This window comes from Adelges cooleyi, unplaced genomic scaffold (assembly GCF_023614345.1).
Source record: "Adelges cooleyi isolate 19-005CV unplaced genomic scaffold, UGA_ACOO_1.1 ACOO_flye_CR_arks_rails_tigmint_CR_PRNA_574, whole genome shotgun sequence".
In the NCBI taxonomy this organism is placed as follows: domain Eukaryota; kingdom Metazoa; phylum Arthropoda; class Insecta; order Hemiptera; family Adelgidae; genus Adelges; species Adelges cooleyi.
The window spans coordinates 12194157-12218577 of record NW_026096268.1 but is presented as its reverse complement, the minus strand read 5'-3'; the positions used below and the strand labels follow the sequence as shown (position 1 = coordinate 12218577).

The 24421-nt window shown below is 29.4% G+C and overlaps 5 protein-coding genes across 8 annotated transcripts; 3 read left to right on the top strand and 2 right to left on the bottom strand.

Moving 5' to 3' along the window:
• Positions 1–3257: 3257 nt before the first annotated feature.
• LOC126843109 (cleavage and polyadenylation specificity factor subunit 4) lies at positions 3258–6277 on the bottom strand. The gene is made up of 5 exons (XM_050580435.1): positions 6058–6277; positions 4505–4708; positions 4251–4440; positions 3600–3840; positions 3258–3497 (listed from the first exon to the last, which is right to left on the bottom strand). The coding sequence occupies exons 1-5, from the start codon at positions 6158–6160 to the stop codon at positions 3396–3398; spliced, it is 840 nt and encodes a 279-aa protein (XP_050436392.1). The 5' UTR covers positions 6161–6277; the 3' UTR covers positions 3258–3395.
• A 224-nt stretch (positions 6278–6501) lies between these two features.
• Positions 6502–9208, top strand: LOC126843086 (uncharacterized). The gene is made up of 3 exons (XM_050580397.1): positions 6502–6991; positions 8127–8245; positions 8321–9208. Exons 1-3 carry the CDS (start codon positions 6662–6664, stop codon positions 8610–8612), a joined length of 741 nt encoding a protein of 246 aa, XP_050436354.1. The 5' UTR covers positions 6502–6661; the 3' UTR covers positions 8613–9208.
• A 1171-nt stretch (positions 9209–10379) lies between these two features.
• LOC126842779 (small ubiquitin-related modifier-like) lies at positions 10380–11253 on the bottom strand. Its single transcript, XM_050579925.1, has one exon. It carries the CDS (start codon positions 11002–11004, stop codon positions 10591–10593), a length of 414 nt encoding a protein of 137 aa, XP_050435882.1. The 5' UTR covers positions 11005–11253; the 3' UTR covers positions 10380–10590.
• Positions 11254–11611: 358 nt separating this feature from the next.
• Positions 11612–18771, top strand: LOC126842778 (ATP-dependent DNA helicase Q5). Of its 4 annotated transcripts, XM_050579921.1 has the most exons (13): positions 11612–12085; positions 13058–13182; positions 13257–13421; positions 13486–13662; positions 14262–14447; positions 14682–14787; positions 14852–15203; positions 15500–15706; positions 15791–15992; positions 16111–16299; positions 16363–17596; positions 17704–17839; positions 18652–18771. In XM_050579921.1, exons 1-12 carry the CDS (start codon positions 11926–11928, stop codon positions 17808–17810), a joined length of 3210 nt encoding a protein of 1069 aa, XP_050435878.1. In that variant the 5' UTR covers positions 11612–11925; the 3' UTR covers positions 17811–17839; positions 18652–18771. The 4 variants fall into 4 exon arrangements, with proteins under 4 accessions (XP_050435878.1, XP_050435877.1, XP_050435881.1 ...); XM_050579920.1 differs by lacking the exon at positions 18652–18771 and having other exon boundaries at positions 17704–17943; XM_050579924.1 differs by lacking the exons at positions 17704–17839; positions 18652–18771 and having other exon boundaries at positions 16363–16966; positions 17050–17172.
• Positions 18772–18863: 92 nt separating this feature from the next.
• On the top strand, positions 18864–20308 carry LOC126842780 (60S ribosomal protein L39). The gene is made up of 3 exons (XM_050579926.1): positions 18864–18987; positions 19134–19237; positions 20162–20308. The coding sequence occupies exons 1-3, from the start codon at positions 18985–18987 to the stop codon at positions 20208–20210; spliced, it is 156 nt and encodes a 51-aa protein (XP_050435883.1). The 5' UTR covers positions 18864–18984; the 3' UTR covers positions 20211–20308.
• The last annotated feature ends 4113 nt before the right edge of the window (positions 20309–24421 follow it).

The following is a 24421-nucleotide window of genomic DNA, read 5'->3' as shown; positions in this document are numbered from 1 at the left end:
GATTTACGCGTGTATTTTTAAAGCCTTTTTTATAGATTGAATTATATAAATTAGGGAGTTTCTTCGCGTATTCAATGCAAAACCAATTGCATTTACAAACGGTCCCATTTGTAATTATAATTTTAACTCAACATCCTGGTATTGTGTTTGCCCTATGACATATTAGTTATCGCGTGGTATACCTACTCAGACTAGTGTCCATCCTTCGCTTACAAAATCAATACTTATTAATACATTTAATAATTATTTATAATCTTTAATTTTCCATAGTTTAGGTAACCTATCTTATTTATCTTACAGATCTAGCAACACATTTATCGCATTTAAAAATAATATACATTTTTAAATTAATCTAGCTAACTAGATGCCCGTGAATACAAAGACGTTATATGGGTAGTAATAATCTTATTCCCATTTTTTTCCAGTTTTGTTAACTAAAATAGGGAGGCAATTCAAATGTATAGGTATTTCAAATACACACAAGTATTATACAGTGAAGATGTTTGGTAGATAACTATGGTTTTACCGCCGACGATACTATATGCTCAAAATATGGTAATTTACAAAAATATTTAAAAACTAAACATAGTATGGTATAATGTGATTTACATAAAGATATTGATTTTGTACCCTAATATGCTCCGACCTGCTTCTCCGTTATTCACAGTCTATTGTTCTATTTTTTTATAATTATTGTTAAAGCATAAAAGGACTAGTAATATAAATGCAAAAAAAAAGAGAAAATAATAGACAACACAATAAATCCAATGAAGTATTGTCGGGCAGTAAAAAAAAACCAGAAGAAATGCTAGTGGGGAGAAAAGCGCACGGAAGAAAGTAAAGAAGTGAAGTGGGCAGTAAATGTTTTTAAAGGTAGACGGACGAAAAAGTGGATGAATTTTGTTTGTAAACAGATTATAAAGGAGCGTTGAGTGGGTTAGATGTATGAAATCGAACAAAGAAATTTAAAGAGAGAGGATTATAGTGGCAACCCCACTCGAGTGGGATAAGGTGTACCAGAAGCCTATTGGAATACAACAATTTAGACTTAAAATATCTATTATAAAATATTTAAATTTTACAAGTACTTTTTTAGTAGGTAGTTATCAGCTGGGATAATAATATTATAAACATTGGACTTATATTTTGGACCAGCGATTATATATAATTGAATCATTTCATGTCAATGGCGGATGTATAAACCACCGTAACTACATGATAATAATTGACCCTTCCTCATAATATAAAACCTTGTATGAGAGTACGATACTGAAAATAATTGTAAGAGGTGTTCGTTTACTAAAGCTGGATATATACATATTATAAACCCTATAACAAGTATATACCTATGCGATACATTTATTAATTAAGAAATGTACTAAACTTATAATCATCAAATTATTTAGCTTTTTTTAAAAATATCTCAATTATAGGAATTTAAATATTTTCACCATACATACAAGTAAAATATTATACAGGTAAAGTTTATTATTATTAATTATTCTAATAGTTTTAGATGCTTGTAAGTTTTAAAATAATAATTATTTTACATAATTATACAATTATTAAATATAAAATATGCAGTTTAGTACTCCAGCGATTTGTTTTGTTTTTATTTAAATAATCTTTCTGATTAATATGTAATAGAAAAAACTATTTAATTACAATTTGAAAAACCAGTCGTGCACTGTACATGATAAAAAAATATTAAATATCAATAAAATTCGTATGAGTAAATATTATCTTCTATGCGATTTATTTTATCTTACTTACTTGGTTCATGTTATTTATTTTATTTGTATTTTTATTATTTGATGGTTTATCCGGATATTGTATTATTATTGTTTTATTGACATTTTTATAATCGGACTCGAAAAAGTAAATTACAGTATGTAACAATATTATATTTTATAAAAATTAGTATATATTGTCCAGAAAACCCAAAGCGAAACTTATCGAGTACCTTTATATAGTTGGGTAAAATATATTGCTTGTAATCTTTTTTAAGTTTTTTTTTTTGTTGGTTAGGTATTCCTTAATAGAAATAAAGTTTGCTACAAATTCAATTTAATTTTTATATAATAAATAAAAAAACATTGAGTACACTTAAAAAGGCGAAATAAAGAAAAAGTTTCAAATCCCTCCTGGGGGAAACAGTGGGAGATTTTTTTTGTGCAATATCAATAAATAGTAATTTTATTATAGACATTTTAATTTGCCATTTACTGTTTGTAAATGTTTAATTTGCTGTTGAATACAAATAGAAAAAATATTTATTAATGTAGGAAATTTGAATGAATGCGTTAGATCGCTACTGAAATAACAATAATCATTTTTTTTAAAGAAAGTGAGGGCCTTGCATTAAGTTAATCACATTGTAGGTCATATTCAAATTATTTATTATCTATATTCTGTAGATTTCAAAATTTCCTTGTAAAATATTGTAATTTTTTTTAAAGAAAATGAGGGCCTTGCACTAAGTTAATCACATTGTAGGTCATATTCAAATTATTTATTATCTATATTATGTAGATTTTAAAATTTCCTTGTAAAATAAAACAGAATATAAATTATTGGACCAGTATGTTCTTATACTTGACTAATAATCAGCTCATTATAGTATATCAACAATTAATCAGAATTATCATTAAATACAATACAGGAAATTTGAATGAATGCGTTAGATCGCTATTGAAATAACAATTTTTTTTTTAATCATAATTTGTTTTAAAGAAAATAAGGGCCTTGCACTAAGTTAATCACATTGTAGGTCATATTCAAATTATTTATTCTCTATATTATGTAGATTTTAAAATTTCCTTGTAAAATATTGTAATTTTTTTTAAAGAAAATGAGGAGGGCCTTGCACTAAGTTAATCACATTGTAGGTCATATTCAAATTATTTATTCTCTATATTATGTAGATTTTAAAAATTGCTTGTAAAATAAAACAGAATATAAATTATTGGACCAGTATGTTTTTATACTTGACTAATAATCAGCTCATTATAGTATATCAACAATTAATCAGAATTATCATTAAATACAATATGTTATTAACAAGTTAATAAAAATGCATCATAAAAGTTAATAATACATAATGAATTATAAATTATTTTAAATTACACAAAATTTAATACATTTCATACTTAAGTACATTAAAAAATATAATGTTATTAAAGAAATTTTAATTACATTTTTTTTTAAATAAAAGATAAAAGATATAGATAAAAATCGTTTCATCATAATTAATCCACAACATGTCCTCTATAGAGTTCAAATTTTATTAAAAAAAAAAAAACAAAATATATTTATCAATAAATATCTTAATATTAGATATCACACATACAAATTATGATTAACATAAGAATATTTTGGACTTTAATTTAGTTTTGTCATGTACCTTGGTTATTTTGAAGAGCTTGATTTTGTTGCAAGGACAAAAACGCTAAATGGCCTTTTGGACATTTGTTAGCATAATGTCCTTTGAAGCCACACTAAAAAAAAAAAAACATACATATATACACATATATATAATAAATTATCGACTATATAGTTTCATATTTGAATGTTAAAATTATAGAAAATAACTATTATACCTTATAGCAAGTAACTTCTTCTAATGGTTTTAACTTTCTTTGGAATCCTGGTTGATTGTTTGCCTGCGCCTGATCGTTGTTTTCTAATTCGGGTTTTATTTTCACAAGATCCGATACCATTTTATGACAATACATGGCTTTATGTCCGGTATCGCCACAAAAATGACAAATGACCACAAGTTTTTTAGGATCTTTTTGATTGGCGTCGTGTTGTTGATAGGCAGGCAATTCGAATCTTGGACTACGGGTCAAATAATAACATTAAAACTAAGTAGGTATAATACAAATATTTAAAATTAAACAGTTGAAAGCTAATAAATGTGTAAAACCATTGATTTTATAATTCTGTAGAACTATAATATAATATGGTAGAACTATTGTTTTTTAAGTAACAGATTTTAAAAATTGTACTTATTTTATAATAAAAAAAAATACTTGTAGCTTGAACAGAGATCTAAAGTTATATAAACATTTTATTTAATTTTAAAATACTTTTGAACATTTTTCAACTAAAAATGTTTTACTATTTACTCATTTGTAAATATATTTAATTCTGTGAATTTAGTTTAATGGTGATTTTTCATTTCATGGTTAATGTTTTATATGTTTTTTTATCAATTACCAACTTTGATGAACACACTTAGTACTTACTGTACAAATTTACAATTAGGACCGTCGGGACAAAATCCAGCTACATAGTTCATACACAAGACACGGCGAACATGTTTGTGTTTACAATGGGGCCCATGGCGACAAAACCCTCGATCATACCACGGGCAATCTTTTAATTTGCTTTCAGGATCAATGTGCAAAAATGGACACTCTTTATTATGACACGCATCTTTAAAAATAAAAAGCTGGCATTTAATAACAGATGCAAGTTTTCAAATACATTGAGGTCTTACTAAATCGTGCATAGAAGTAACATTCAGGCATTTTGGTCATATCATACTCGTGTAAGAATTCACACTGGTCTCCTTTCTTACATAAACCTCGTAGCCAATGTTTACAGACAACAGTTCTATCCCCGCGTACATGCCGCATAGGACATAAGGCCCCTTTGGCACATGCGCCTTTTGGGTAAAAAGAGCAAACTGCTGCAATGGATTCTGAAATATAAAAGTTGGCAAAACATTAGTATTCAATTTCAAGTAAACAGTAGAATATAATTAAATAGAACATTACATTCTTTCTTTGTTATCACGTTTAATTTACAAAATTAACTGAAATTATTGATTAATGATTAGTTATTTGAAAACAAAACTAATTTTTTTTTTATGAATTGTTGGTATGTTAGCTTCAATGTAGAACTAAATATGTATTATGTAATTATGTCAATTACAACACGTTTACAATTACGAAATGCAAAGGAATGTATTTATGTCACAGAAGGGGATTTTCCTTTCTTTGTCTATCTCACCCACAATATAGGAAATTAGACTTATAATTTGTTTATCACGCCTATCAATTCATTGATGCAAGAAAAAATCTGAAAACAGATTTGAATTTTTTATAAAGTTTACTAGAATTTTGTAATTTTAATTTTTTTTAATTTGAAAAGCGTTAACCTTCGAAATTGGTAAAAAGTAACATGACTGATCTCCTGTAAGCTTGATTACAAAATCAAATCGATCTACAATGAACCAAAAACAAGTATGAAAACATATATACATATTTTTCAGTTATACTTTAATTTCTTACGTCCTCCACATCCTCATTAAGCAGAGTTTTAGTGGTGTGGCAATCAATGTCTGTGTGCAGACATTGATTGCCACACCACTTGCTCTTGCTAGCATGTAGTTTGATGCTTTAAAAAACTCCACCAAACGCATTAACAAAAAACAATAACAATCAATTTTAATTCTAAGCGAGAATAATTTTAGTTGACCTAAAAAGTAATCATATTTTGAAGTCACGACAAATATCAGATTTTTTTGCTCGATATTAAGAAAATCTTATAACATTTCATTTTGTATAGACATTTTGCAGAATGGTATTACTAAAATTTGATGTGTATATTTATTAAAAAAAAAAATAAAGTGAATAAATTTTTATTAGTTACATCAAGATAAATTGATTAGTACACAATAAGTATATCGGAATATAAAGAAACAGTAGTAACATTTTTAATTAGTCTCTATTTTAGTAGTCAATGCCTAAAATATTTGCTTACGTTACAAGACATTCAATAAGTTATCACATCGGTCATAAATATCGGGAAAATTTTCGACACAATTTTGTATGTAAAATAATAATGTATTGAATTTCACCTCTTACTAGTTGTTTATAGATTGTTAAAGTTTGTCATAAACAAAATGTAAATATATAGATATTTAATCTTTACTTTAATTTTGTTAATTTAAAATAAATAATTGGACTTAATACAAACGGAGCTTTAAGCTCTATTAACTTGTTTCAATAAAAAGTAATATTTTACAATTTAAACAAATTTACATACTATCCATTCCATTAAATGGCAAAGGTAGTGCTCCATGCTGTTCGTCTAATGCTATTTCAACGTTGAATTTGATGTCATCAAAGCCTGCGACTAGCAGTTCCATTTCCTACAAGAACACCTATACGCCTATAATATGTAAATATAATTATTAAAATTTTAAATTGGAACACATTTATTTGTTATATTTTCAAATAACAAAATATAAATCAAGTCTGTTTATCATTGATAAGCAGAAAGCGGTGATTATGTGATGATATGACGTGCTGGGTAAACAACAGCAGCCGCGTTGACGGGCTATCACATATTGATAAATCTATGGTAGCCAACTACCGAGTGAAAAACATGTACCTTGGTATATATGATAAAACTAGGGGTTTCCCGGTCAAAAATAAACTATATTGTTTATTTATTTGTTTTTTTTTTTTTAATGTCGGCGACGCTTCGGTTTTTTTCTTTTTGAGTAGGGATCTTACGTCGAACGAGTAGCGTTCATTTCTTTTCTAGTTCGTTTTGTAAATTGTACTGCTTTGTTTAGTTATTAATATTATTATTATTATTTTTTTTTGTTTTCCTCTCTTATAATTAAATAATTATACCTTGCGCAATGGGCGATTGTCCGCAATTCCAATTAATGCCGCAAATGGTACCCATCTATCGCCCGCAACCTCCGTCCGCAGCTTTTTCTATGCCCGGTCAACCAATTTTTCCGATGCCCGCTCATTTTGGATATCCTTCTATCGCTTGGCCTCCAATCCACCATTATCCACCGACACCCCAACCAGCGTACCACACCGAAGAGGAAGACGAGTACAACAACAACGGTCAACCAATTTACAATAATGCTAATGCGGCTGTTGACGATTCGCATCAGGAACCTCAGCAGACACCTCAGCGTCCACACCGCCAAACGTATACTCGCAGTGTGTCTAATAAGGTATGTAAAATAATTATCTTGCTGCCCGACCTAAACTTAATATCTCCAAAGTGATTTTTACTAGAATGTGGGCGTCACAATCGATAGAGACGATGATTGTCGATTAGATTGAAATATTGTATCAATATTTTACCTTAATTAAAATTAATTTTTTTTATTCTTCTTGGTCTTACCCGTACCACATAATAATAAGGCTGGCTAACATTGTCCGAATACACATTACTTGGCGTACTGAAAACCATAATATAGGTAACTTAGTGTTGTTCAAAATATCTTCATTTTTTGTTCATAGCCTTTATCTTGAGCTTTGTTCAATATGAACAATACAATGATTTTAAGTTAAACTTAGTCTTTTGATTAAACCTAGTTCCTTCTAAATGTTGGTGAAATTCCTATTTGTCAACATTTCTTTATACTTACCACACACTCTCCTGTGATTAAAAAAGCTTATATAGTTTGGATATAATGATTTCTATGTACCAGCAAGTAATTCTTCTTTCTATGTTATTTATATTGTGTAATACCTAAATAGTCTAAGCTTAAAAACAAAATGTATATTATAGAATTAATGATACATGATGTATAATACCATTGCTGAAGTTCCTTCAGCATTACCATCTTAAAGCTTTCAAAAAGTAACAAACATATTTTGTATATGGCTTAAAAGGATAATAAGTTTCCTTTCCCCTACAAAGCAAAAAAAAATTATTTAAAAAACCTAAAAAATATATTTTGCAATAATATTATGTAAACTAGGATTAGCTTCTTGGACTATAATAAAAATAAAAAAAACGATGTTTAATAATTACTTATTTTAAAATGTATTAAACTGTTTCAAGTTTAAATTGTTCACTACAATTTATATTATTCAATTGTTTGACTATTTATATTATAAATTTATTTGTAGAAAATTTTATTTATTTAATATATACGTGTATGAATGGGTGTAAATAGTTAAAAGGTATTCCAACGTGTAAAAATAAATAACAATATTTATTTATTTTAATTTAGTGAACTACTCTTATTAATATAATTTACATAGAATTCACTAATAACAAATAAATAGCTTAAAACAATTTAATGTTTTGCGTAAAAATTATAAATATATCATATAATTTATTTTATTTGTTATTAGTTTGATACAAGACATGAAGAATTCAGAAAATATTTGGAAGAAGTGGGCATATTATCAACATTCACAAATATTTTAGCTGAAATGTATCAAGACCCTTTACGGCCCAGTGATCCCTTAGGGCAAGTTTAAATACAATTTACTCAAATTAATAAATATATAATCCTTTTTTTTTTTTTTACTATATTATTCCATAGATATATTAGAGATAAGCTATGTTCTTCAAGATCAGAAGCTATAGAACTTGCCAATCTTCGCCATTGGTGTGAACAATATCAAAATAAAACTATGCGTCTAGAGAAAGAGTTGAAAGATGTAATTAAGCGGTTGAGAAAATATGAGTCTTATAACTCGGATGATTCACTGTTTAGTGAAAATTTGTCTGATAATAACTGCACTACTTGTGTACTGGACGCAGCAAAACAAGGTCATATATTAAGTAAAAGTGAAGACAGTTCTGTACATGAACAGGTCAAACAAAATAATTAATGACCATCAGGTTTTCTGACGTTTTACAACAATGTTCACAATTGATTACATTTCAAATAATAATAGTTTTGTAATTTTATTCTTGTTAAGGATTTAGGTTTTCATTTTTTCTTTCTAAAAATGGACTACTTATTACTTTTTATTGATGTCGTATAAATTTATAGTTTTGTGTTGGTTATAAATAAATCATTAGATATTATGTTCTCGATTAGGAGAATAGTTTGTTCATTAAATTAAAATTTGGGAAATGTTAGTTAAATATATTTGTTGGACATATTTTCTCATGTATAATATAATGTTAAGAAAATCCATTTTTGGGTGTCCACTGTTTTTTTCGCTTATTTGACCATTTTTTTTATTATCTTTATTGACTTATTTTATTTTGGTTTTTTGTGTAGATTATCTTTTTGGAAATATGTTTGGTCCTTATTTAAAATGATTTATTGTTTTAAGCACTATAATATATGTATTCATATTATGCTTAAAATTGTATTATTAGTATGAACCATCATTGTTAGTTGATACTGATGGAATATTTTTTTCATTTTTATTTATATTCATTTATTTACATTTTTGTTTAAACTGACTTAAATTTTGTTTATTTATAATTTTTTTTTCTTTTTTATTATCATAAATATAATTTTTGTTGTTATTAGCAGAATTGGCTAATATTTATTTTGTACACATTATTAATCATCTTTGTAGTACATTTAGCTTACAATTTTTTTTTCATGTACAAATATGTTTTTAATATTAAAAACATAATTTGACTGTGCTAATTTTATTAATTATTAGTATGTTAATAATAATTCACATTGAAATTGTTTTTAATATTTTCCTAATAATGGATGATTAAATTTTGTTTTTTTAATGTGTATTATATTTATTTTATGATATGATAAGATTTTTTATCGCACAGTACCGCTGTTGATTTTATTTCAATAAAATTAAGGAATTCAGAATATTTGAAAAAATAGTTTAAGGTAGATTTTCGTTAAATTATGTAGTATGTCTACAAAAGTTTAAAATGTAAAATAAACCTTGATAATTTTTTTTACAAAAACTAAATTTTTTTTTATTAATTCATCGCACATAGCCTCAGTTACGACTAGATGTGTTGTTTTAAGTATTGGCTTACATTATATATTACTTAAATATATGTAACTTACTTTTATAAACACAGGTAACGCTCATATCCAGGTACATAATATTCTGTGCGTTTTAATTTCCAATTTCTCTGTCCGAGTAAGCAAAGCTTGATAGAGGTGTGAGTGTTTAATGTCTGTTTTACAGTGGATGGATGAGAATCGAACACGCAATACCTCTATAACATGTTTCGAAAACCATATAATCTACTGTGCTATACACATTCACGTTATATCTTAAACAAATTAAAAAAAAAGAGGTTTCTGAATAGAGGAGATAAAAGGTGGTAAAAAAAATGTACAATGGAACTACTTAAATCAAATGATCATTTATTTAAAATAAAAAGTTAAAGCATTATTTTTTAAATAATTCTACAAAAACTTATAAAAATATTTCAATTATTAACTTAAACAATGAAAATTGTAACCTAATAAAAATCTGTTAATAATTTTCGCTGGATTACAATTACTTTCTTTAATTGATACAGTTAAGTGTTGAAATATCTTTATTAGGAATTGAACAACCTAACTTTACTTTTATATGGTGTAAATACCTTTGTTATTGAAAGAAATTACATAAACTGATTAAAAACTTACAGAGAAAAAAAAAAGAGGTAATGAATTCCGTGTCACAGTACACTTAATAATAAATAATAAGCCTTAGCTAACGAAAACGGCACTTATTTTGTACTGTTCCTGAAATGTTACTTGTTGTTATATTTATATAAATATTTTTGACCAAAAGATTTATTTAATAATAAATACAGTACATTTATGTTACAAGTAAAAAAAAAATTAAGATAAAAAAAAAATTGTGTTTATTATCGTCGACATTACATACCGCCGCCACCCGTTCTTTCTTGGTAAATTTCAATCACATCATCGTTAATCATCCCTAAAGACTTCGGGGTGTCGTCTTCTGTGATACGATGTCCGTCGAACACAAAACGGAGTTCGTCCACTTGGAATCCCATTTTGCTGCAATATGAGCGTTTCAGCCGTCCAAGCGAGGTGGCCGACTTGACACGAAAGTGCACTTCGTTGGTCATGTCGCTAGTGATGACGCGTAAACGGATGTATTCGTCGGACGGCTTCTCTTCGGCCACTTCTAGAGCTCCAGCACTAGTAGCACCACTACCCGCATCAGCTGCATCTGCATCGCCTGAATTTTGATCTTTCTCCTGTTGTTCGTTGTTCTCTTCAGATGTAGATGGTACACTTTTGGGGGTTTCTTCGCTATCCGACATGATGGATTGGTTTAGGAAACGCGAAATTTCAATACAAACGGTTTTTTTTCCACTGCAGTCCACCTGAACCTTAGTCGAAAATCGTTAAAAAAAAGTCCTCCGTTCCGGTTAAACAAAAGACATCGATTTGATTACAGTATGTAGTACACAGTGCACTGCAAAACCCCTCGAACGGACCAAAATTGGTAGAAACAAACGTTAGGCCATTTAACTTATTTGGAACAAACCGTTACTCGTCGTTTTCTAAGCCAACATTTATTGTTTTTAAATATTTTTTTTTTTTTTTTATGTATCTGATATTATGAACAAAACAGGACAGATTTTTTTTGTAATCAGCCGACTTCTGTGGAGCTTTTTTTCACGACGATCACTATGAATTTTTTATTCGAATTTAAATTTTAAACAAATTATTGTACACCTCCAATGAAAAAATTCGCAGTAAGCGTTATTAGATATAACGAACGTTCTCCTTTTATCAGTTTCAACTTTTTTTTTTTTTTATCACATTTTACTATAAACACGTGTAGTGCGCGTGCGTCGTCGGCCGTAGAAAACTTAACAAAATAATAAATAATGATTTTATATCAAGAAAAAAAAAACGAGTTAGATAATTTGGTAGAATTGTCAATTTTTAACGGGTTGCGGGCAGACGGCAGCCAATGTTAAAACTCAATATCTATTATCTCAATTAAATTCAGTATCCATTAAATCACAATAATAATATACAATATTTTTGTTTTGTTATATAATGAATAATGCCGCTTTTCGTTAATGTATTAAATTGTAGTTATATGCGCGCTTGGCAATATTTCAAAGTTGAATGTAGATAAGATATCAACTAAAGAAAAAATAACTAACTAAACAATTAACCGAGTAGTAGAATTTTCATCTAAAAAAACCGAATTCTTTTTAGAAATTAGAATGGATAAAGTCACAAAGTCACCGGACGAAGACTCTTCGGTAAAAGATAAACCGATCATAATGAATTCTAAAATTTTAACTAAAAACTTAAACTTTCATTTTCGTCATTCGTCATTTAAAAGTGATTTACAAAAGAAAGCGGTTTCTAAAATACTCGAACGTAAGTTAACCAAAGGAGTAAATAATAATGTAATTCCACGGTAATATTTGAAGTTTCCTTTTGCTTAATCAAAATGAATGTTTACATTACAACGTAGTCGGATGTTGGTGTTTTGCGAAAAATGTTTCATAAAAAAAATCAAAGGCTCAAAAACCAACTATTGTATTTATAATTAAATATATAATTCAAACTAAGAAGTAGTGCATTTTTCTATTGCCAAGTATTTACTAGAGTATTCATAGATTGCTTTTACTCGAGGAAATCAGCGCATAATATACATTGGTATAAACTATAATTCTTAAGTCTCAAATGGCTATTTAGAATTTTACTACTTAGTCAACTTTAGATATATATTTATGACTGCAGTATTTGTCAAAATATCCAAACATACGTTTAATAGTTTATTGTGGCTCAGCTTGAATGTTGTTGTATTAGTAAAAACTTGCTTATCAGGTTTCTTTATAACCTTCCGAAGAACACGATCCAAGTGCAAATTTTTTAAATCAGGAACAATGAATTCATAAAGTCATTATTTAAAATTGCGAAGAATTAATTAGTTTTTTTGTCAGAGTTATCCAATTTTTTTTTTTGTAAATATACCTATAATTGTTAAAAAATATATTTTTTTAATTAATTCACTCCAGTAAAATTTGATGTTTTTTTTAGTTAGGTCGCTGTTCTTCGGAAGCTACTATATAAACTACAAGTTATGAAGTTAATCATTGTCTAAAATATAAATGACATTAAATAGTTTTCTTGAGGACAAATTTGGAAATAACACAATAAACTAAAAAGTATTTTTTAATCTTAGGGTAATTTTAAGATTATTTCATATTTACTTAAAAAAATTACCAACAATTCATAACTGACCACATTATACTGTACTCATCGATCGAAACTGCAATTATACATAATTTTTTATTGTTATAGTTTTGATGTACCTTAATATTCAATAATTTTAATTTTATAAAGGCAGCTGTGATGTGTTTGTGTCAATGCCAACTGGTTCCGGAAAATCCTTATGCTTTCAACTTCCGGCAGTGCTCCATTCACCAAAAGTCACTATAGTTTTTTCTCCTTTGATAGCGCTGATGAAGGTAATATCTACTGAACGTATTTGTACGTATTATAATTTATAATGTGACAATAATTAGTGAATGTTTATTCCTAGGACCAAATAGATCATTTAAATCGATTAAAGATTTGTGCAGAAACGATTAATTCAAAAATGGCTGCGTCTGATAGAAAACGAGTAATCAACGATCTGTACTCTGTAAAAGTTACCACAAAACTGTTGTATGTCACTCCAGAACAGGCCGCCACCGAATTCTTTAAAGTGAACAAATCAGTAACAATTACATTTATAACGACATACGTAACATGTATTTTTATTTTTTTAGAAACTATTAAGTTATTTAGTGCGGAAAAACAAGTTGGCTTATATTGTAGTCGACGAAGCTCATTGCGTCAGTCAATGGGGTCATGACTTTAGACCTGATTATTTGAAACTGGGCCAGTTAAGAGAATTATATCCACAAATTCCTTGGATAGCATTAACTGCGACTGCTAGTGCTGAAGTAATATTCTAATATTACTCAATATCATGTGTATATTTTTGGGGGCTATAAAACATAACTTCTTTATTGAAGTTTATGTGTGTATACCTTCTAATTTTTTAAGAGGGTTTCTCATAATATGATATTATTAATTGTTCCGAGTTATTGGTTATTTTAAATTACACATAGATTGGTAACATTACCCAAATAGATTTGAATTACCCAAATGGACGAAACAAATCTATGGTTATTAATTAATACAATGTTGCAACCAATATCTGGTTGCCAAAAAATGTACATGCCGTCAATCTATTGTTTTTATCAATCAAGTTATACTTTAAAGAAATTGTGATGTTTTATATAAAAAGAAAAATGGAATATGCTTATTAAAAAATATGAGATTTGTAATAGCATAGTATAAGTATGTATGTACTAGATAAAATGTGTACAACATAATTAAGTGTTTACACTCTGTTCTGCGTGAGAAGACTTCGGGTATGATTAGTTTTGGTTAATGCACAGAAGACTTCTCTTGTCGAATGGTTTATATATTGTCTTGTTTTCTGATAACTAAAATTCTAATGTTAACAAAATTTTAAACTTTTTTTTTTTTGCTTTAGGTAGTAAAAGATATAATGTCTGCACTTAGTCTCAAAAATCCAGTTTCCAAGTTCACAACACCGTGTTTTAGATCTAATCTATATTACGATGTAATATTTGACGACACAATCAGCAATTCATACCAGCATTTAAAAGAATTTATCGATCAGTGTTTAAACGACGACGATGAAGGAAACACTACACCGGTAATTTAGCTTGTAACAAAGATTTTATTTTTAATAATAACTAAGAAATCGTCCACATTGGCGTGCCAAATTCTGATCTTAAAAACAAATGTGTTACAGCTAAATGCTGCATGGGGATCCATCTAATATTGGTATTTTGACAAACCTTTGATGAGTATGTTGGTGTTTGGCTCAATAGTGTGGACAAGACTTGATGATTTCTCTTTTTTCATTGTTTTCGTGATATTTTTTTAGTTGAACCAACCGTGTGGAATAATATACTGTAGAACAAGAGAGTTAACCGAAGAAATCGCTACGGTTCTTAGTCGAAGAGGAGTGTCTATAGCCCCTTACCATGCTGGTATTAACAAAATGATACTATTGTAGGAAAATATTTAGTTTGACGTTTTTGGCTTTTTTTATAGGATTAAAAGACAAAGAAAGACTAGCAGTTCAAGAAGCATTTATGAGCGGCCACTTCCAAGTCATTACGGCAACTATAAGTTTTGGTATGGGCGTCGATAAAGCAACAGTGAGATTTGTTGTTCATTGGGGTATGCCGTCAAGTATTCCGGCATATTATCAAGAGTCCGGCAGAGCGGGAAGAGACGGTAGGCAAGCGAGATGCCGAATTTACCATTCAAAACAAGCAAAGAGTTCATTAGATTTTATTCTAAAATCTGCAATCACCCAAGCTAAAACACACGACAAGCAAAAAAAAGCCAAAGGCAGTTACAACATGTTTTTAAAAATGATACAATACTGTGAAAGTGTAAAGTAAATGTTGTCATTTTCTAATAATATTTTATATACATTTTATTACATTTAATCAGTGGTGTGGACACATAGATGTATACATTGTGTGTAAATTCTTGATACCCTGAGGTGTACTCGCCTCTCACTTTTCTATGTACTCCTGTAATTAAAACAAAAACCGTGTACACTATCCACAGATATGGGATTTTTGTTTTGAATACACGCATACATAGAAAAGTGAGAGTTGGGTACACACATCGCTTAGCCTATGACAAGACCACTGCATTTAATTTCTAATAAACGTAATTTCAATATAGATGTCGACACGAGTTTTTCGCTGATTATTTCGGAGACAGAAAACCAAATTGTGTTGATAAATGTGATGTTTGCGTAAATGAAAAAACCGTTAAGTTAGATTTGGATGTGTTCATGTATGGAATAAACAACCGTCTGCATACATTTGTTTCAAATGAACAGCTAGTGTCTAGTGATTTTTATGGCGGAGGTCGTCATTCTGCTAAAGAGTATATTATATATCAAAATCTTATTACATGATCAATATAATTGAAATTATATTTTTGTTTATACTTGTATTTCTTATGTCCTAGAATGGCAGAGGAGTATTTAAATGATGGAGATAGAGACGACTGCCAAAAAAATGTCGAATTGGAATTGGAAATAAAAAGGCAGTTTGAGATAAGGCGATCCAATCAGTCAAATATTGATAGAGATAATGAAAAAGTCATAAAGAATGCTAATGTTCGAGCAGCATCGGCTACAACTACTAAAGTTAATGGCTTACAATTATCTGTAAGTGGTTTATCTGGCTAATTATAAATTAATAATTAGTTGTTTACAGTAAGTTTTATGTACACATGTGGACGAAAAACTTGATTTTAAAATGTTTTCCTATTTTAATATCGTTAAGGTGCGTGAAGAATTGTTGCGTTATTTAGAAGAGCATTTAAAGAAGAATATAGAGGCATGTTCTCTGTCCGATTCCCATGCTACAGAAGTGTCGCCCAAAGACATTCATAGTATAGCCGTTAATTTGGAGTATGAAGCATTCAACAGTTCAAGAGTTGTATCGCTTTATCGAAGAGCCATTGCTAAATTTGTTAGTATAATAAAAACAATATGTTATTTTTTACTAAAAAAAAGTGTTCATTATGTTTAACAGATATCGCAGATTAAATCTGACACAAATACATCTACTCTCTTTGAGAAGATTAAGAATTACTCGAGCATGTCAAATAATGATAAATTATCAAATGTCCCGTCGTCCAGCCAATGTGTTATTCTTCCGCCCATTATTACAGCTTCCGATTTAGTTCAAACGCATGTTAACAACAAAAAAAGTGACCCAATCGTTAAGAGAGGAATAAAACGTGATTATCTAACTCAACAATCAATGAAGTCCTTTGTCTTTCCTTGTGACAAATCAAAAGACAGTAACCAAGAAAGCGATGAATGTGTTACGAAAAAAGCCAAATACGAAACAAACACAACAAGTGATATGGATATATCTTCTGACGACGAAGTTCAAATAATAGAAACGCCCATTGATATTATAGAAATAAAAGATTCCAGCGATGATTTCGATAATAAAGAGTCTTGTAACGAAAAAAGTTTAGACAGTTGTGATAAAAACAACATCGATTGTAATGTGTCTTCTTCAAACGAACACCCGGTTCTTAAAATTACAATGGCGTCTGATCTACTTAAAAAAGCAAACAAAAAAAAAAGAACAAAAAGCCGTTTCGATGTTTGTTCAGATACTAAAAGTAAGAGCAGCCGATCTGTGAAAAAATCTCCTTTAATTTTCGATAGTGAAAAAACGTTAACCAATAATTTTAATTTAATTCAGTGTTCGGATAAAACCACAGTCAACGATAAAAAACTATCAAAGAGTAATGATTTAAATGTTATTTTGGACCAATTGGCAGAAATTATTGAACCGTTGACCGAAAAAAAAGAGTGTAACAGTTCGAAGAGGAAAGAAGCAACTACGACAGAACTGAAATGCGATGACTACAAAAGGCCTGCCGTTGAATCAAGACTGTCTGATCAGAGTGAGACCTGCTCTACTCCTTTTAAGAGTAACATGACTAGTCTTTTTGGCGACGACAGTGATAACGATAATGTTTTGGTAGTGGACACAAAAAAGAAATCATTAGGCATAAGATTAGGTGTATCTAATAGCAATAATGAAAAAAGAAGACAAGATTGTAAACCGAAAAACGATTCCAAGTTGTTAGACGCAAAGCAAAAACAGAAAAAATTTGAACTATCCACTAAGGTTATAACATTGTTGAATCCTTATTACAAACAAAAATTATTTAAAAATAGAGAACTGTTCAAATTCACTGCAAGAGAGATTGTACACAAATTGATGGATGCTTCGAATAATCCGGGTCAGTTACACATTTTAAGCCTTTTATTATCATTTATGTTTATTTACATTAAAACAACAAAAGCCAGCACAGTGGTGTCTTAAAGTAGTGTCATTATTTTGTTTCAGCCGAAGAAGATATTAAACTGGTTATTGAGAAATTATTTCCTAATAACGAGAAATCAGTTCTTGAATATGAAGATCAAGTTATCAATAAAATTGGAACAAACTCATGATCTTCAACACTTGTTAATTGCTATGCTGTGTAATTTTTTAAAATAATATATTTGTGTTAAGTAATGTATATTTAAATATTTAAATTTGGACAAAGAAATGTGTTTATACATTTATCACTTACGGTCAAGAACAGTGACAGGAAAAACAATTTTTCCCAATTTCAATAAATTTTAACTAAAATATAATTTATTTTAATTTCTAAAATTTTTTCTTAAATTATTGTTTATTTTATAACATAGTAAAAGGAGATCCATTTCATTGAATATGGGTTTTAAAATTCTCTTTAACTTTTGAAGTGTGTGAAACAAACTAATTTTTTTATTTCAAATAACTATAATAATTATTAAGTATTATAATCTCTTGGTTAATGAAATATAACCAGATGACCCAATTAAATGATTCCTAATTTTGGAAGTTTAAAATCTTAACTGATTTTAAACCTTCAATGACTATGAAGTTATTTTTTAGATGCTATCTAAAAATAAAATATTCTATATGCACTATGCAATTTTAAAATGTAACTCGGTAGTTACACATAAATCATAACTTTTGTTTAATAGTTTACAAAATAAAAAAAATCAATAATTGATACAAACAAAGTATTTGGTACAGTTTATAATATACTATACCAAAAAATAAATAAATTAAAAATAAGTATAAATAAAAACCAGAGTAACTTTGTGGAAAATAATATAATTTTTAATAATATCTAATCCATAAAATTAATACACTTTTACCAAGATTTTTGTAGATTGGGTTTTTATTCTAATAAGTAACTACTTATTAAAACTACTGTTTTAATTAACTTCAAAAATAATAGTTTTATTTCTTCATTTTTAGCTGCACGTAGAGATTTCCAAGATAAATGATTTTATAAGGAGTTCAATGTAAAAGTATAATAATATGTGTTTTGTGAGTGGCGTTCAATGTCCATTCTGCGCGGTTCGGAATTCAAATGGCGCGTGTGTGTGTGTGTGTGAAGTAATTACAGTGTTACCAAATATGTATGTCAAACGTTTGGTCACACTGTGCTCGAATAATGCTACTCCAAACATAACCTCAATTTACGTGAACCACTAGAAGCGATTAGCGAATCGCGATCTACAATATTCCTTCACGAGTTTGGTGTCTGAACGTGGAGTTTGTTTTTCGGTCGACCGTGTAATATTCACTATGGTAAGTAGTTTTTTAAATTAAATTTACTTCCAGACACGCATTAGGACTATGTTTACAAATAATAAATGAAGCCTTGGATAGCCGCGTCCATTTATTTCGACTTGAGAAAATGTTTGTTCTAATTCCACACATGTGTTGTTTTACAGTCGTCGAAAAAGTCGTTCAAAATCAAGCAGAAGCTTGCAAAGAAAATGAAACAGAATCGTCCAATTCCTCAGTGGATTCGGATGAGAACTGGAAACACAATCAGGTATAATACATTTGTTCTGTTGTTAAGATTTATATTGAACGAGCAACTGCGAAATTCGGTTTTTGGTTATCATTGGCCCGAATGAATATGTATTTTTTTTCATGCAGTTGTATTTACTAACAAAATTGTAGGTAAATACCGTAATATAGTAGAAATAAACGAGAACAATATCAGGTCATTCGTATTGTCCCAATATTTCTTGAAACATTTAGAGCTGTAATCTAAAGTGACGGGTTTCCCATACTTTAAAAACGCATGACTCCATGGACCTAAATGCAATTACTGTTCATTTCAACTGGCTTTCTTTGTATACAGGGTCAACCTAGAGAGACTCGGATTCTAAATCTTTTAAGGGACCCCAAAAACAATTTTATCTGTACATTTTATACAACTTAACAGTTATTTTACTGTAGCAAATCACACACATTGTATTTAATGCCCAGGCCTCAACATAGCTGGTGGTCCCGACTGCGTTTGTGGCCTTGCCATGTCGACTCTGTTTGTATATATTGATTACATGATTCTAGTTTGCATTCTTTAATAACATTTCCCGAATATTCCACATCAGCAATAATTTATTATCAATTTTTTCTCAACTTAAAAGAAACACGGTATTGGTTAGTGTATAGAGACCAGCCAAAAACAGAGTGCTGTAATGGTGAACGTGACATGCACTTTTTACGCCGTGTCTATGTGTAATACAGGTCGTTTTTATTAAAAGTGCTATACTTGAATAAAAACGAATAATTCCAATTTAAAAAAAAACATGGAGTATGTATCAAAAATTACAGTCTAAAATTTTTAAACTAAAGAATTTGTAAATTGTACATAATTTCTATTATGTATTATTTCTTTAATAATTAAATGTATTGATGAAAAAATAGTTATGTTTTACTAATGTATTCTATTTGGCTTTGTTTTCAGATATAACGCCAAGAGGCGTCATTGGAGAAGAACTAAGCTCAAGTTGTAAGCTGTTTCTTCCCCATTACCATGTACTAAAACTATTCGAATGGATAATGTCATGTACAATATATTTGACGTTTTAATAAAACACCCATAAAACTGAAATATCTTGTTTTTTATGTTATAGATAGTATAGCTTTAGTAATTTGATTAAAAGTTCAAAACATTAATTCATATATCATGATAAGATCTTAAATTCTCAGGACTAAATATTTCTTTACAGTTTGTAAAGTAAAATAAGATACAAGTTAAATCTACTAAGATTATTTGTAGAGAACATAAAAGTGGTAAAATTTGAAAAGATAATAATTAATTAACTAACAACTACACCTAATTTGTTAACAATCGTCTGTGCATTAATGTGATTTGTGAATTCGCAATTTGAACTAATTTCTTGTGTCTAAATTATGATATAAAACTCAGTTCTGATAAAATAGTTTTTAAATATTAAAAAATGTACTGGAAAAAATTATAAAAGTCTAGTAAAAAATTGTTTGGTTTTTAAATTAAACGAAATATATAAAAAAAAGACTTTTAAATCAAGTTCTGATAATTTACCATTATATTATATGAATTTGTGCAATATAATTGTAATTTTTTAAGTACAAGCTTTAAAATTTTTTATTTTTTTATCATATCTTTCATTTTTTAAAAATGCAATGACGACTTGCAATTTTTTATGTTTTACTTGTATTTGATTATTGAATACATAACCATACCTATTACATTATGTCTTAAGTATTCTATTTAACAAGGTTATATCTTAAAATTTAAGAAGGGAGAATTAATTTACCTCTTTTTGGTTGAAAAGGCACTTATGAGCTATTAGGTTTTATGAGTTTTTATTTAAAAAAAAAAAATATATTACTGAATGCTAGGTACTATTTTATAAAACTGACAAGGTTTTCAGTTCTTAAATGTTTAAAATATGTTAAAGAATTATACCTAATATTAGGGCACAGAATTATATGGTTATGATAGCTTAGGTCTATGGTTTATAATACGTATAAACATAATACCTTGAGCCAATACTGTTTTGGACTATCTCATCTTACAGATGGAAATGTCAAATGTGTATTTTTTTTTTTTTTTGGTATACATTTTTGTATTATTTAATTTAAACAATAATAGCGACTTGCATAGAAGCTACTTAATATATATATATATATATTTTTTTTTTAATTTGAAATAATATGCTTGTCTAAATATATATAAAAAAAAAATGTAGGTAGTACCTCAAATGCGAAAACCGAATAAAACAATTTGATTTGTTGTAACTACAAAATGTATTTATAATAGGAATAAGTACTGTCAATTTGTTTCATATATCTAGTATAATAATATTGAATAAGAATTTATAAAATACTGTCGCCATACTTAACTGTTGGATCAGTTCTCACTTCTCACCAACTGCCAAACACAATTTAAACTTTAAGCTTTTTGCAAAAAATCGCCTATACCCAACTCCTCAATAAATAAGGGCATTACGTCCCATTAAGGGTAGAGACTGTAGGTAGGTAAAATTTTACTGGTGCGGTGTGCGTTGATGAAACTGTTTGGCATAATATTTTAATATTACTTAAGATATTATTATGATGGCATAATATTTTTAATGTCCGGACCCAGGGGACAGATCTAAGGAAAAACTACACAACGTGTCTTGTTTACAATGTATTTATACCAACAAAAATCTGTAAATAAATCCTCGAGAAAGTTTTTCGTCCGGCTTAAGTCCCCGGAAAGAAAGCAAGGAAGAGGCGCTAGTCTTGCCGTACCTCTGACAAGTTAATCCTAATTTAATACCCGGGCGGCAGCCTTATTATGATATCGAAATAATAATTCGAAAGGGTTGGAAAACATTGTAATCCAAACGAAAAAGATACAAACCGTCTTGTGAAAAAGTTAACGTCGAACAGGCGAAGAGTAAACGATGTTTGGGGGGAAAGATTTTTAAACTGTGCAAAAAGTCCCGGCTTCCTCCTTATCCGGGAGCTCCCCGGTTTAAAACAGGATTATATCAACCTACCGCCGAATCTCAATACACGGCCTGCATGTATATATATTGGCATAGCATTTGCATAATTCGCAGTGTCTTTTCCGGTTAGGTAAAGGGTTTGCTCTTATCTGTGCGGATACACGTGGCATTTGTGTGTCGGCCGTCCGTTTCCGTATTGTCTTCCGCCGTGACAAGACCATTAAACAGACCGGCAATGTTAATTCGATTTTGCAGCCCATGTGCACCTATCTACTCGGATAAGAGAACTTGTATCCTCGGCCCTAAGATTGTATAAGAACCCGGCTTAACCTATATTGTATTGTATACCTACACAGTCTGCACACTTCCCCTCGGTGTAAGCACATTATGTGTAGGAACTAAGATGAAATAATTACATTGCTGTAGCATGCAAAATGACCTGTCCGAGCCTTGAGTAGATTTTTCTAAAAATGTTTACTATGGTGTTCTAATGTGTAGACTTCTGTTTCTTGTACCTAGACATTTAAATTGAACTAGTCTGTCCAATTCAAACGGATCTAATTGTTTATGTTAGGTACATACACAGTGTCTTTTATATTATTCAGTTGTCGTCAAATTGGAGATTTGCAAGCAAATAACAAATCAGAATCGTATTGAGTTTATCCCGATGGTCGCATAATATGTAGACATTTATATGGGTAATAAAAAAATATGGTTGTATTTATAAAGTTATCTCTTATTGTGTTTTTTATGACCCTCAACTCTCAAGTATAGCCTGTACTGTATAGACGCAAAAAAGGAATTTAATATAATATTTTCCTTAGCTTTAAGATCCATTTCAACTTTTATGGGTCTCAGCAGTTTTTTTTTATGTCGACCTAACCGTTTTTTATCGAGTCTCCAGTTAACCAACACCTGTATAAAAATAACTAAACTCAAAACCAATATTCTAGCATTGTATTCTAATATTGTAATTGCTAAGGAACCGCTTTACGGGCTTATGAACTTGTTTTGGCATTGTATTTGTGTGTAAACTATGTTATCAATGACTATTTATATAAATTGTTAGCTTAGAACACTTATTATGCAAGATATAAAATATTATTTTTCCGGACCAGTGTATATCCCTAATACGTTTTAGATAATTAATCGTTAGTTGGTCCATTGATTTTTAAATATACAGATATAAAAACGGTCCTGTACTAATCGTTGCCATAAAATCACTATAGTTCAGCAGTGGTAAAAGTGTAGTTTGATATTCGAATTTCAAAAGACCGGCGGTGTACCATTAGTGTAACAATAATTATTATAGAACGTTCTCTGGGAAAAGATGTTCGAACCCCGAGGGAGGTTATTGTATAGCTCGTGACTGACAGTGTGTTGTGTAGGTCGACACATTTTATTAGGACACGCGACTTGCCAATAACGATCAATGATCGTCGATCGTGACTTGTTGTCAGTCTTTTCATTAAACTTGTTTACATACCGTTGATTATACAACGTCTTAGTTGTATTTCTTTGTGGCCAATCCTAGTAGTCGTTCCAAGCTGCATAGGTCCTATATTATAATCTATCCGTCTCTCATTCTTGGTCGGGGCTATAATCTACGCCGGACGACAATATTATAGTTTATTTTTTACTTCAGGAAGTCGCCTTACCCCATTCGCACAAAAGGTTGTGAACTTCACGTTTCGGTGGTCGCGCACTTTTCCATAATATACAATACCCAACCCGAAATTGACCACCCCCGCCGCGATAATGGTGTACACCTCGTTATTTATTTATTATTATTTTTTTTTCCCGCGAATTCCGGATCCGGTCTTGCACGATCGGTCCGTTAACCATTACGACCTGATTTGCCATATTGAAAAATCGCACCGGAGAAAAATAAGGAAATGAATAAAACAGGGGGAGGAGGGTATGCTTGGACGCGGTATTCGACAGGGAAAATCAAAACTCTGGAATCATTTTGGCGAGTATGGTTATTCAATTTATTCGTGCACAAAACCATTTTTTCCAATTTCGAACGGGTATTTATTGTATAAGCAAACGGATTCGAGTGCAAATTATAAATTAATTTAACAATATCGGTAGACATCATTTTTTTATTATAGGTATACCGTACCTGAATATAGACAAAGGCACATATTGTGTCTGTGCACTGTACCTGTATATATGTTTTTTAAAATCGTTCGGCGTGGATTTTCCATTTGAATAATACACGTATATTGCTGTCAATTAAG